Source organism: Diplotaxodon limnothrissa, linkage group LG15 (assembly GCF_057381915.1).
Source record: "Diplotaxodon limnothrissa isolate DT_005_m linkage group LG15, D_limnothrissa_male_GT1.1, whole genome shotgun sequence".
In the NCBI taxonomy this organism is placed as follows: domain Eukaryota; kingdom Metazoa; phylum Chordata; class Actinopteri; order Cichliformes; family Cichlidae; genus Diplotaxodon; species Diplotaxodon limnothrissa.
The window spans coordinates 36,507,158-36,518,367 of NC_140610.1; the positions used below are offsets into that span (position 1 = coordinate 36,507,158).

Sequence of the window (11,210 nt, forward strand, 5' to 3'; positions counted from 1 at the left end):
GAGACAACTTCAGGTGTAAGAGATAAATCACCTGTCACTTTTGGACAGCAGTGATTGTAGAGGCACTTGATCCAAACTGATGTTTGCTGGTTTACTTCCTCAGGTGTGTGGGACTCCAGAGTACATTGCCCCAGAGGTGATCCTCAGACAGGGCTATGGGAAGCCAGTGGACTGGTGGGCGATGGGGATCATCCTTTATGAATTTCTGGTCGGCTGCGTCCCGTTTTTTGGAGACACTCCCGAAGAGCTTTTTGGACAAGTTGTCAGTGGTACGTCTTGAAATGAATGAATTCTCTACTTAAAAATCGAGCATCAGGTTTAAAAAATAGAATCACAGCATAGAATAGCCACTGAGATCAAATCTTTATGTTAAACTAGTTTCTTTTTCCTTTTATTTGAATTGAAAACACAAGCAGTGACGTAGGCACAGAAGTCTACAACTTTGCTTCACTCTCAGAATCTTAACCACATCAGTCCTGGGCAAGCTTATGCTTTGGCAAACACAAACATTCTGACTTGCTGTTTAATGTCTTTGTAAGACTGTAAATTTGGTTTTAATTAATATTTAATTTTGTACTTTTATTTATTATCTTCTCTGATTGTCAGATGAAATCATTTGGCCTGAAGGAGAGGATGCCTTACCTGTTGATGCACAGGATTTGATCACCCGCCTGCTGAGGCAGAACCCTTTGGACCGGCTGGGAACAGGTAATGCTGATAAATTACAGCAGGGATCTTTTATACAGGTCTGTACAGCTAAATCAGAAAAACAAGGTTTATAGCAAGGGGGACATTACATTTTAATAATTTTAAAAAAGTGAAACTAAGAATGAAGTAAACATGTTTGCAAGAGGAGTTTCACCCTGTCCTAATCCAGTGTTTAACTGAATGTTTTTAGGTGGAGCCTCAGAGGTGAAGCAGCACCCCTTCTTCTTGGGGCTGGACTGGAACGGACTCCTCCGACAGAAAGCCGAGTTCATCCCTCAGCTGGAGGCCGAGGATGATACCAGCTACTTTGACAGTGAGTTCCTGCTGAGTCTCTTTGTGGTTTATTTTTCTGTGTAATCTTGACTTCACATGGTAGTGAGAGCAAAACGTTGTCCATAATTGTGGGTGTTGGAGATGGGATGCAGGTTAAATTTAGCTGGAATATAATACGGGCGAGCTAAGATAAAACTGCAGAGTGATGAGTTTTTCTCGGGATTATACCATGAAGTTTGACTTTCTCTTAAATGAGAGCATCTTCCCTTTTTGCCATATTCAGCTCGTTTGGATCGCTATCATCATTTGGCCTCTGACGAAGACGACGAAACTAACGACGAAGAGTCTTCCTTGGAAATCCGACAGTTTGCTTCCTGGTCTCATCGCTTCAGCAAGGTAAAGACTGCTGCAGTAAGAATCTGCTGTAAGAGTGCCAAAAAATTTGAAAAGTCAGATCTTAACTGACACCTTTTCACCTGTTTGTCATCAAGGTTTACAGCAGCACAGAACACCTGGCAACACCGTCCAACCTGAGTTTCTCCTCCGACCGCAGCCACAGCGAGGACAAAGAGGACCACGGGGATGCGGCAGGGCTCGGAGCCTCGCCAAGCCCAGCAGATGGCAGTGCTGAGCACAGGCAGTCTGGACGCATGGCCAGGTAAACAGAAGATGTGGACACCTGCTATTCCTCTTTATTCTTGTTTCTTTTTCGTATTTTTGCACGTTTCATAGTATTCATAATATAATAAACAGGTGGCTGAGTTTGTGGGTCTGCATGAAAACAGATCCTCAATCAGCTGATCTATGAGTTGAACATTTTTTTGTGTGCTTTTACTGTTTTTAGTCTTCGCCCCCGGGCCTCCTCCAGTTCCTCCCAGTCTGACAGAAGCACCAGTCCTCTGGTAATGAGCAGCACTCACAGCCTGGAGACGATGCCCCGGTTTGCCCTCTCCACTGATGATGAAGGTAAAGCCACTTTTTTTTATTTTAACACATCTCTTCATAACACGTCCAGGTGCTTCTGCCAGAAACATTCACACTTAACACCTTCTGTCCGCAGCAGAGGTGGTGGTGTCAAATCTTCGGCGGATCAGGATTCGCAGCAACAGTACCGGCGGGAAGCAGTCATCCCCTAAGGACACGGCAGGCCCTCGGCGCTTCGGTAACCAGCTGGAGACGCCAGACAGGCAGAGGGTTCCCTGCGGAGGAAAGGTTCCCAAGTCTGCCTCTGTCTCAGCCCTGTCTCTCATCATCACTACAGGTGCAGAAGGTTATCATAACTACTTTAAATCCAGCAGAATCAGTTTGGTTTTTATTGCTCCGCTTTGACAGAGAGCCTCTGCAGATATAGTCTAAACATGTAATCCATAGACAGCAGTTTTTGTTTCTAATTGTGGAATTAAAACTGGCCTTCTAATTTGAGTCATAAAATGTGAGATTATGAGTCTATTTATCTCTAAACTGTGTGTTTGTTTCAGACGATTCACCCAGTGGCCTCCACCCCGGTCCCATCTCCCCACGCTCACTGTCTTCCAACCCCTCATCCCGCGACTCGTCCCCAAACCGGGATCTGTCATTCAGCCCCAGCAGCCTGAGGCCACCAATCATCATCCACACCTCAGGGAAGAAGTTCGGCTTCACCCTGCAGGCCATCCGTGTGTACATGGGCGACAGCGACGTCTACACCGTGCATCACATGGTGTCGGTAGGTTTTAACCACAAGCCTTAAAACAGATCAAAGATCTGAAACCTGTGTTTGTAAACTGTAGCGTGTTCCAAATATTTTGCTTTGCTTTGGTGATCCAAAACTAGAAGGTAGTGATATAAAAAGGTTGTTATGTAATGCTCAGTTTGAAACTCACTCACTTCACCATCGCAATAGAGTGTGGAGGAGGGCAGCCCGGCTCACCAGGCAGGCCTCTGCACTGGAGACCTCATCACCCACGTGAACGGAGAGTCTGTCCAAGGCCTGGTCCACACAGAGATGATCGAACTGCTGCTGAAGGTACAGCTCGGAGCTGCGTGGCACTTGAACTTTGCTTTTTAAGTTGCTTCTGTGTTGAAAGGTCTGTAAAAATTCTTTCATTCTCACGAAACGTGCAGAGCGGCAACAAGGTGGCCCTTCAGACCATAGCGCTCGAGAACACTTCTATTAAAGTCGGTCCTGCACGAAAGACCAAACACAAAGGGAAGATGGCTCGCCGCAGCAAGAAGAGCAAGAGGAGAGATAATTATGACAGGTGAGCATCTGACTGGGTTCTGGGTTTCTTTTTTTTCTCTCTCTCTGTCTTTGCAGCTCTGCTGTGTTACTCATCATCTGTTTACTCTGGGAGGCTCTTTCTCCTTCAAGTGTAAGCTACAACAGTGAATTATATATCGTCCCTTCTAGGCGACGGACCATCTTTAAGAAGCTGTCCAAGCAGAGCACAGTGATGCACTGCAGTCGCAGCTTCTCCTCAGGTCTTCATCACTCTGTTTCCTCCAGTGAGAGTCTTCCAGGCTCCCCGACCCACAGCCTCTCCCCGGGGCCCTCCACACCCTGCCGGAGCCCCGCACCTGACCATCAGGGCCACGGTAATTAAGGAAATGTAGTCATTTGAGATTCTGCAGGTACACTGAAGGTCTTATAATACCCAGATGGCTGCCCCTCCCTCAGCCTAAAGGATCCTTCCTGTTAAAAGGGGGTTTTTCCTTCCCACTGTTGCCAAAGTGCTTTGTGAAAGGCAGTCGTCTGATTGTTGAGGTTTCTCTGTATTTTTGTGGGGTCTTTACCTTAAAATATTAAACACCTTGAGGTGACTGTTATTGTGATTTGGTGCTACATAAATAAAACTGAACTGAAATAGAATTGAAATTTAAAAGTGTTGTTTGCCCTGCTGCAAACTGCAGCTTGTAGTGTGAGTATTTCAACAGTCCTGCCTCTACTTTCCAGAGAATAACTCACCACAGAGTACGTCGCCTTGCTCCAGCTCTCCAAGCTCTCCCGCCACACACAGCCGGCCCATCACGCTCGGCCTGGGCTCTAAACTCAGCCCGCAACGCTACAGCAAAGTGGGCCGCCGCAAATCCACCAGCAACATCCCCCCCTCGCCTCTGGCCTGCAGCAGCTCCTCATCCTCTAATCAGCCGCTTTCCCCACAGCGCTCGCCCTCTCCTCTGCCAGGCTTCGCCAAAAACCTTCACACGTACCACGGAAAAACCCTGTCTCCCCCCACCATCGTTAGGCATGTCGTCCGGCCACGCAGTGCAGAGCCGCCTCGTTCACCGTTGCTTAAGAGGGTGCAGTCAGCGGAGAAACTGTCTGGAGTATATCACGCTGACAAGAAGTCAAAAGCCCCCCGCAGGCACACGCTGGAAGTGCCGTTTTACGGTGAGGCTGACCTGCTGGGCGACTCAGAGATGGACGCAGCCTGTGGCATCGCTTACATTGGGGTTGACCACAGCAGACTTGGGCCGTACATTAGCAGCCAAAGGATTGAACGATCAGAGCAGCTGGTTGTGATGCGGAAGCTGAACCTGTCAGAGCGGAGAGACTCCTTTAAGAAGCAGGAGGCAGTGCAGGAAGTGAGCTTCGACGAGCCAGAGGAGAAAAGCAGCAGTAATGCAGCGGGGAGCAGCACACCTCCAGGGGCTCAAACGCAGCACAGAGCGGCCTGGACTGTGACACGACCCCAAAGCAGTCAGGACATCGAGATGGACGTCCCCGTGGTGAGGAGGTTCACGCTTGTGCCGCAGATAGCTGTGCAGGGCTCTACGGAGAGCGAGGAGCAAGACGAGTGGGAGCCGTGTTCAGATGGAGAGGACTCTGGTGAGAAGCCCGAGGTGGAGGTGGACGTCACAGCATCTCCGCGGGAACAAACAGGATGTCTTCTCACCAACATGAGCTGCAGGCAGGGAGCAGAAACCACTTCCACGGGTCCTAAAATTGCACCAGAGAAGACACCAGAGTGCAGAGAGCAAACACAAAAAGGGCACCTGAGAAAGTGACAGCTCGCCGTTGTACTCCTAAAACCTGCTCTTGTCTTTCAAGGGTGACGAAGATGTTAAGTCATTCTCAAAGTTGTCGGGCTGAAAGAGCGGGAGAAACTTTTACTTGAATTTTGTTTTGTAAAAAAAACAGTTGCCTTCAGGCATCGCTGACCTTTCTGGTCTTATTTATTACATTTCATGATGCGTTTGTAACAGGGGAAAAGAAAGAAGTTCTCATGGGTTGACCAGCCAAGGCTCAACATTTTTGTATCCATAAAATGTGGTTTTATGTCTTCTGAATGGATTGTTTTCTAAAAAAACAAACAAAAGTTGTCTATTTTTTAAATAAATTCTGGTACAGAGTAGAAGTGTTAATGCTGCGTAAAACTGTTGGACCAAAAGGTACGAGGAGTCAAGGTCGCTTTTTTTTCTTCTTCAGTGTCTGTGTGTGTTTGTAGTACTGCTGTAGGTCTTCCTGAACCTAAAACGATCTCTGGTTCACACTGTGAGCAACATGACTGACACGTCATTGGATCTATCTCTGCAGCTGATGGCTACAGTACTGCATGGATTTGTATTGATGCATCCTTTAGAAGGAGTAAAACTGAAGCTACTACGCTCAAACTAGAATGCAGGGGAGAAAAACAACTGTTAATAAAACGGTCGTATCAAAGAAGAGGCTCTGAAGATGTTTGGTCCATGTTTCCTTGATGGCTTTATCCCTTCATGTACTTTAATCTTGCACAGCTTGTTGTGTTGGTCATGTTCCTCACAGTGTGAATTCACGGGAACGGCATTGTTTTTTTTTTATTCTTGCTGAGAATAATGTTGCAAACGCGGTGAGACACTACCCACCTTTGTCTTCTCTTATGAAGATACGGAGCCGAAGGGTTTTTATGTGCCATGGCATCTTGTGCAATGTCCTCTAAGCCATATCATTGAAGGCAGAAATGTTACTTGTAATTTTCAGTCACTAGGAAGATTTGTTTGGGGTTTTTGTTTGTTCGTTTCCACTGCTATTGTGGAAAAAGACGCCAAGCCTGAAGCTCCGGATGATCCACGTCCACCTTTCTGTGTGCTGTGAGTTTATCAGTCGAACTCTTTGATCGGGCGCGTTCATCTCACAGCACGCCGTTTTACTTCAGAACATGGAAGGGAGCGTTTAAAACACTCATTTTATTTGACTTTCGTTTTTTGGCCAGGTTTCCTTACTTACTCTGACACGTGTTGGACTTTTGCAAACACAAGTACGTACAAGTGCGTTATGGGGTTGTTGTTGTTTTCACCTTTTCCAGAAGCTGTAGCGTTTTTCCATTTTAATCATTGTTTTTTCCCACATGTGCATGTGAAAGAGACCATCCGTAAACGCCCTGGTCCTACTTCATGTGCTGTGCAGTGCTGTTTACATCCAAAGGGGAAAAGTGCACTAATGACATTTAGACATAAGTTTTTTGTAACCGAATGTGAAAGGTAAACTGAGATAAACATATTTACAGTGAAATCAGGGCTTCTTTGAACAAGTGTTTTTGGTTTTTTGTCTTTGTATTGTGCAAATTTTGATGTATATTTTGGTAACAAGAGTGTGTATAATTCCAAGTGTACTGAAGGACATAATATGCACGAAGACAATTTCTGGCAAGAGGGAGTTTTTGGGAATTCTGTCTTTTAAATTCAGGCAGTATTTGACAGCTGCACAGACTGGCTGCACATCACATTTTCTCCACAACAGACATGACGTTTGGAGAGTTGTCGTCCTCTTTGTAAGTGGCTGTTCCTGGCTTTTGTACTAACTTTACTCTGAGTCTTCTCTTTCTAAACAGCTGTTGTGTTACTTCAACCCCTCTTCTTCCTTAAAAACCATAGAAGGGAAAAAAAAAAACCTTAAATCTTGTGATGAAAACCTTACGGGATGATGTTGTTGTGTTAGTGACGCAAACAGACGGACCACTCAGTTATTTTTGCAGTCTGACAGAATTGTTTACAATGAACAAACATGCTGTGTACTGTACAAACATTTTATATTCTGTGGCTGTACACGATGAAACTATCCTCTTTGATACTCGCAAAGGAAACGACATTCATAGAAGCTGCATATCCGTTTGTTTTTTATGTTTAGTTTTAAAGACACTGTTCTTAATGAGTAGTTTGGCACCAAGCTCAGAAGCATTTTCGATATTTGCATGTACCTGCAGAACGAGATCATTGGGACTTGTTGTTCAGACTTCAAAAAGAAGCTTTAAATATTAATTAATTGGAGGTGGGGGAAAAGGGATGGATGGAAACATGCATATTTGTTCTTATGTGCATGAGAAAAATGCTTTACACCAAAAGTAAAAGTGTTAAAGATGAGTAATAAAACATATATTTACATTAGAGGTTTCTTTTTGCATACAGGAAAAGCCAATTTAAATATGTAAACATGATGAGGGATAATGTTTTGGTTGCTTTTTAATAACCTTGTATGTGTTAAAAAAAAATGCTTTGCTGAAGTCCACCACAGGGATTTTTCAGCCTCTGTTGAGCGTACTCTTAAAGAACAAGTTTGGCAGGTCAAAGTGTCGTACAAGTGCATTTGTTCTCCTGTGGACTCTTCTGTCCAGTGCATGCTGCATGAGACAAGCACACAGCTGTAATACTTGACTGCATGGTATACCGGCGATGTCGCCCTCTACTGTGTTTTCTTGTGCAACAAATAAACTTTGTATTTCCCTTTGATTCTTCTCTGAGTGTTGCGTACAGTTATCTGCCTTATTGTTACATTGATGTACCAGATCAGACCATTCAAATCCTTTTCATCAGTATAGGTGTTGTAATTCTACAAGCAACCATTCCACTATATCACTATATAAATACTTCATCAATAGACAAATGTGATGAAGCAAAATTACACTGTGAAGGTTATTAAGGCTTCCCTTTAAGGCAGGTGTCTCAAACGTAAGGGCCAGGGTCTAGAATTGGACTCTGATCCAGCTCACAGATCACTTTGGAAAATCTGAAGGAGGCCATAAATTCTGGACTTTGAATTTTTTCATAAGTTTTACAACTTTACCTACTGATAATAGATCAAGCTGTGTATTGTATGCATACCAATAAAAATGTATGCATGTCTGTCCAAGATAGACCAATCACTTGTAGGATAAAGGGTCCAGAGGTTAACCTAGTAACAAAAATGTTTTACTTTAAAATCCGTAGGAGTTCTGCAGTTTCAAGCAGGTAATACTTGAATTCGGTCAAAATTTACTACTGTCCATACTGGCATAGCAATAGTTAGGGCCATAATTTGTTGAACAAAGACACCAATGTTTGTAGTTGGGGATTTGTACACCATCACAGTGGACTGTAAATCAAGATGTAATCAATATGCAGATTATCATCTTTTAAATACAGGGATTTGAAAATTGTGTGTATAAAAATGAATTACAGTCATTTTTATACACACGTCCTGTTTTTTTAAAGGCTCAAAAGTAATTGGACAAAATACTGTAATTTTTAAAAAAAATTATGAGCTGCTCTGCCAGGCCTTTACTAAAGAAGATAAAGATTAGTTGTACAGAGTGTCTGTGTTCATCCACTTTATCTAAGTTAATTTGGCCCTCGGAGTACATAAATAAATTGTAAAACAACAAAAGTCTCTAAAATGCACGTTTTTACGCTGCAGTTTCCCCTGCTGGTCGGCAGGTGTCAGCAATGTGTTGAGAAACCTGGGAAAAGGAACGAAGAAGACCCGTGTCCTTCACAACAGCTAACATGGCTACTGCTACTAAATTCATTCAGAGGCTGCGAAATTTTTTATCAGGGGTAAGCAACAACATTCGTCACACTTTAAAACGGAGTAGTTTTCTGCTCTAAATATGATGTAATAGCCCTCCGGACGATTTGTCGCAATAAACTTTATCAAAGGAAACGTTTAACAGCCAGCTAACCCTTACTGACGTTAGCTAGCAGTAGCGTTGTGGGGTAGCTAAACACTATGAAGGAGGTGAAGTTCACCAGTGTGGGATTTGCACTCGTCGAAAATTGACTTTCCTTTTCCTTTTCAGCATGACCTGCAAGCCAAACTGCAGCTGCGATATGAGGAGATTGCAAAGAGGTAAGACCACAGGCGCTACCCTCGTACCGCTCACGAATGAAAGTGTTCACATATTAGAAACAACGACTAAAACCCCGTTAACAGAGAGATGCAATGACTCTGTGGGTTGCCAGACTTGCTTTTTGTTTTTGTTTGTATCTGTATTTTGTTTGTTAAACCACTTAAAACTAACGAAGAATTCAAATTTGTTGTATAAATCGCTGTCAATGTATATGGACGAGAGAAGTACCACAGTGAATGTCTACAGCCATCTGTAAAAGAAAAATCAAAGCTTTGTGCTGGTTTGGGGCTGTATTTTGAGATTTTCTCAAAAATGCTAGAGTTATGATTGCACAAAAAGCATCATCACTGCCAGTGTCTGACTGGCAACAGCTTCACAATGATCCCAAACACACTACCAGTGTAGTATTAACAAATCTGGTTAGAAAAACACACAATGTAACACTATCAGGCTTGGATTGGCCTCCCTGAAGCCCGAACCACAATATTATTTAGATGGCGTGGAATCATGTTGACAGAGAACAGAACAAAAGCCAGCCGACATCCAAAGAAGAGTTCTCCAGAGCTTCAAGAAGCCTGGAGAACTATTCCTGAGGACTACATAAAGAAATGACAAGAAAGTTTGACTAAGAGTTTCTTGATGTGTGGAAGGTGATCATACAAAATATTGACTTTAAAGCAAAAACTCTGTTTTTGTTTTAAATTCTATATTTCCAGGTATCTTTGCACGTTTCAGTAAACTGCACCTATTTTCCATTTTGCCTGCAAATGTGGAAGTCACCAACATTGTTAAAGTCTGTTAAAATAGATTTTTTTTTTCTTCATCCCAACAGGACACAACCACCACCCAAACTGCCAGTAGGCCCGAGCCACAGGTATGCCAACAACTACTACTACAGCAGAGATGGACGGAGAGAATCAGCCCCTCCCACACTCGTGATGTCCTCACAGAAAGCTCTTACTGCTGGCAGGTTTGTTAATGATCACTGCATTTTCATGTATTTCAAGTTCAGGTGTTTGTTTTTTGCGCCATATACATAATAATAATAGTGTAATCCATCTATTTGATGTCACCTGTCAAAACATCTTCTTGTGACTGACAATGGAAGTTTGCTATTTGTAGTTTTTAGCTGAAATATTGTGGTCTTTTTTTTTCCCCTTCTTTCTCTGTTGTTGTTCCTTTTTTTTTTTTTTTTTTAAATTTATTTTTTTTAGTCAAGTTGCTGAGACCTCAAAGCTTCCAGTGATTCCCGGCACTGTATATAAAGAGCCACCAATCTCCACAGACCAGCCCTACCTCTGAGCAGCAAGACAAGACTCTGCAGGGTCAACATTATGTCTCCATCCTGCCCTGACTACAGCAAGTGTTGGTTGTATCTTGTACAATAGAAGATGTGAATAAAATATTATGTTTATCTCTTTCTGCTCATTGTTTTGGTCAACCGTGTACTGAACAGATGTGAGAGTAAGTGGGGGAAGCGATGAGCTAAACATCCAGCTGAAGCTCTGCTCATCCTCTCCAAGTGACCGCTCAATGTCCCTCAAAATGAAAACTCGTACACAGGCGAGCCATTTGCAATAGTCTAAATATTGGAAATCACATTTCGGCAATCCATTACCTGGAAATGGGTAAAAGGCACAGGCCCGTCCCTACCAGTCGCGGCAGAATGCTGTCTCTTTCTGAGCCTGGTTCTTTCGAAGTTTCTTCCTCTTAGAAGGGAATTTTTCCTTCCCAGAGTCGCTAATTGCTTGCTCATAGGGAATCACTTGATTGTTGGGGTGGCCAAAACTCTAGGAGAACTAGCAATTCTTGTGAAAATCCAAAAAAAAAAAAAAAAACAGCTGCCAAAATATGCCATTGAATTTAGGCACCATTTTGCTTAAAATCCATTAAGTAATCTCTGTGTCAAGTTCTTAACAATATTCAAAGCGGAGCAGCGGACAACTTACCATCACATCAGTCCTTTAATCAGACCTAATTTGATACAAATTGGAAATAAATTGATTTTATTAAATAATTGGTTGGGTTTTTTTGTTTTTAGAATAGTTGAGCTCTAGCCTTGAAGTCAAGGTCCCTAAGATTTAAACCTTACAGAGAGTTTCAGTAAATGCAACCATGGTATTGATTTGAAAATTATACGTTGCCTCGTTCTTGAGTTATTGCATTCAC

At 43.1% G+C, this 11,210-nt stretch overlaps 3 protein-coding genes across 3 annotated transcripts in view; all 3 read left to right on the plus strand.

Moving 5' to 3' along the window:
- The window catches only part of mast3b (microtubule associated serine/threonine kinase 3b), a 36,869-nt gene extending 29,777 nt beyond the window's left edge, over positions 1 to 7,092 (plus strand). The window contains exons 16-27 of the mRNA XM_085371986.1: positions 104 to 269; positions 607 to 708; positions 899 to 1,021; positions 1,265 to 1,377; positions 1,473 to 1,639; positions 1,826 to 1,947; positions 2,045 to 2,242; positions 2,460 to 2,686; positions 2,864 to 2,986; positions 3,085 to 3,221; positions 3,371 to 3,555; positions 3,914 to 7,092. Of these exons, the coding sequence (XP_085228112.1) occupies positions 104 to 269; positions 607 to 708; positions 899 to 1,021; positions 1,265 to 1,377; positions 1,473 to 1,639; positions 1,826 to 1,947; positions 2,045 to 2,242; positions 2,460 to 2,686; positions 2,864 to 2,986; positions 3,085 to 3,221; positions 3,371 to 3,555; positions 3,914 to 4,968 (2,718 nt within the window). The 3' untranslated portion in view covers positions 4,969 to 7,092. The remainder of the gene's footprint in view (positions 1 to 103; positions 270 to 606; positions 709 to 898; positions 1,022 to 1,264; positions 1,378 to 1,472; positions 1,640 to 1,825; positions 1,948 to 2,044; positions 2,243 to 2,459; positions 2,687 to 2,863; positions 2,987 to 3,084; positions 3,222 to 3,370; positions 3,556 to 3,913) is intronic.
- Positions 1 to 11,210, plus strand: part of LOC146617916 (N-acetyllactosaminide beta-1,3-N-acetylglucosaminyltransferase 3-like) — a 115,815-nt gene that overhangs the window by 53,079 nt on the left and 51,526 nt on the right. The gene's annotated exons all lie outside the window — the stretch shown is intronic.
- ndufa7 (NADH:ubiquinone oxidoreductase subunit A7) lies at positions 8,668 to 11,009 on the plus strand. The gene is made up of 4 exons (XM_085372876.1): positions 8,668 to 8,748; positions 8,991 to 9,040; positions 9,874 to 10,011; positions 10,256 to 11,009. The coding sequence occupies exons 1-4, from the start codon at positions 8,698 to 8,700 to the stop codon at positions 10,341 to 10,343; spliced, it is 327 nt and encodes a 108-aa protein (XP_085229002.1). The 5' UTR covers positions 8,668 to 8,697; the 3' UTR covers positions 10,344 to 11,009.

What these genes read in the sequence shown, in the direction of transcription:
- ndufa7 (XM_085372876.1), top strand. Translation starts at nt 8,698, where the DNA reads ATGGCTACTGCTACTAAATTCATTCAGAGGCTGCGAAATTTTTTATCA. An exon ending in TATGAGGAGATTGCAAAGAG is followed by an intron (nt 9,041 to 9,873) that starts GTAAGACCACAG and finishes TCATCCCAACAG; the next exon opens with GACACAACCACCACCCAAAC. An exon ending in AAAGCTCTTACTGCTGGCAG is followed by an intron (nt 10,012 to 10,255) that starts GTTTGTTAATGA and finishes TATTTTTTTTAG; the next exon opens with TCAAGTTGCTGAGACCTCAA.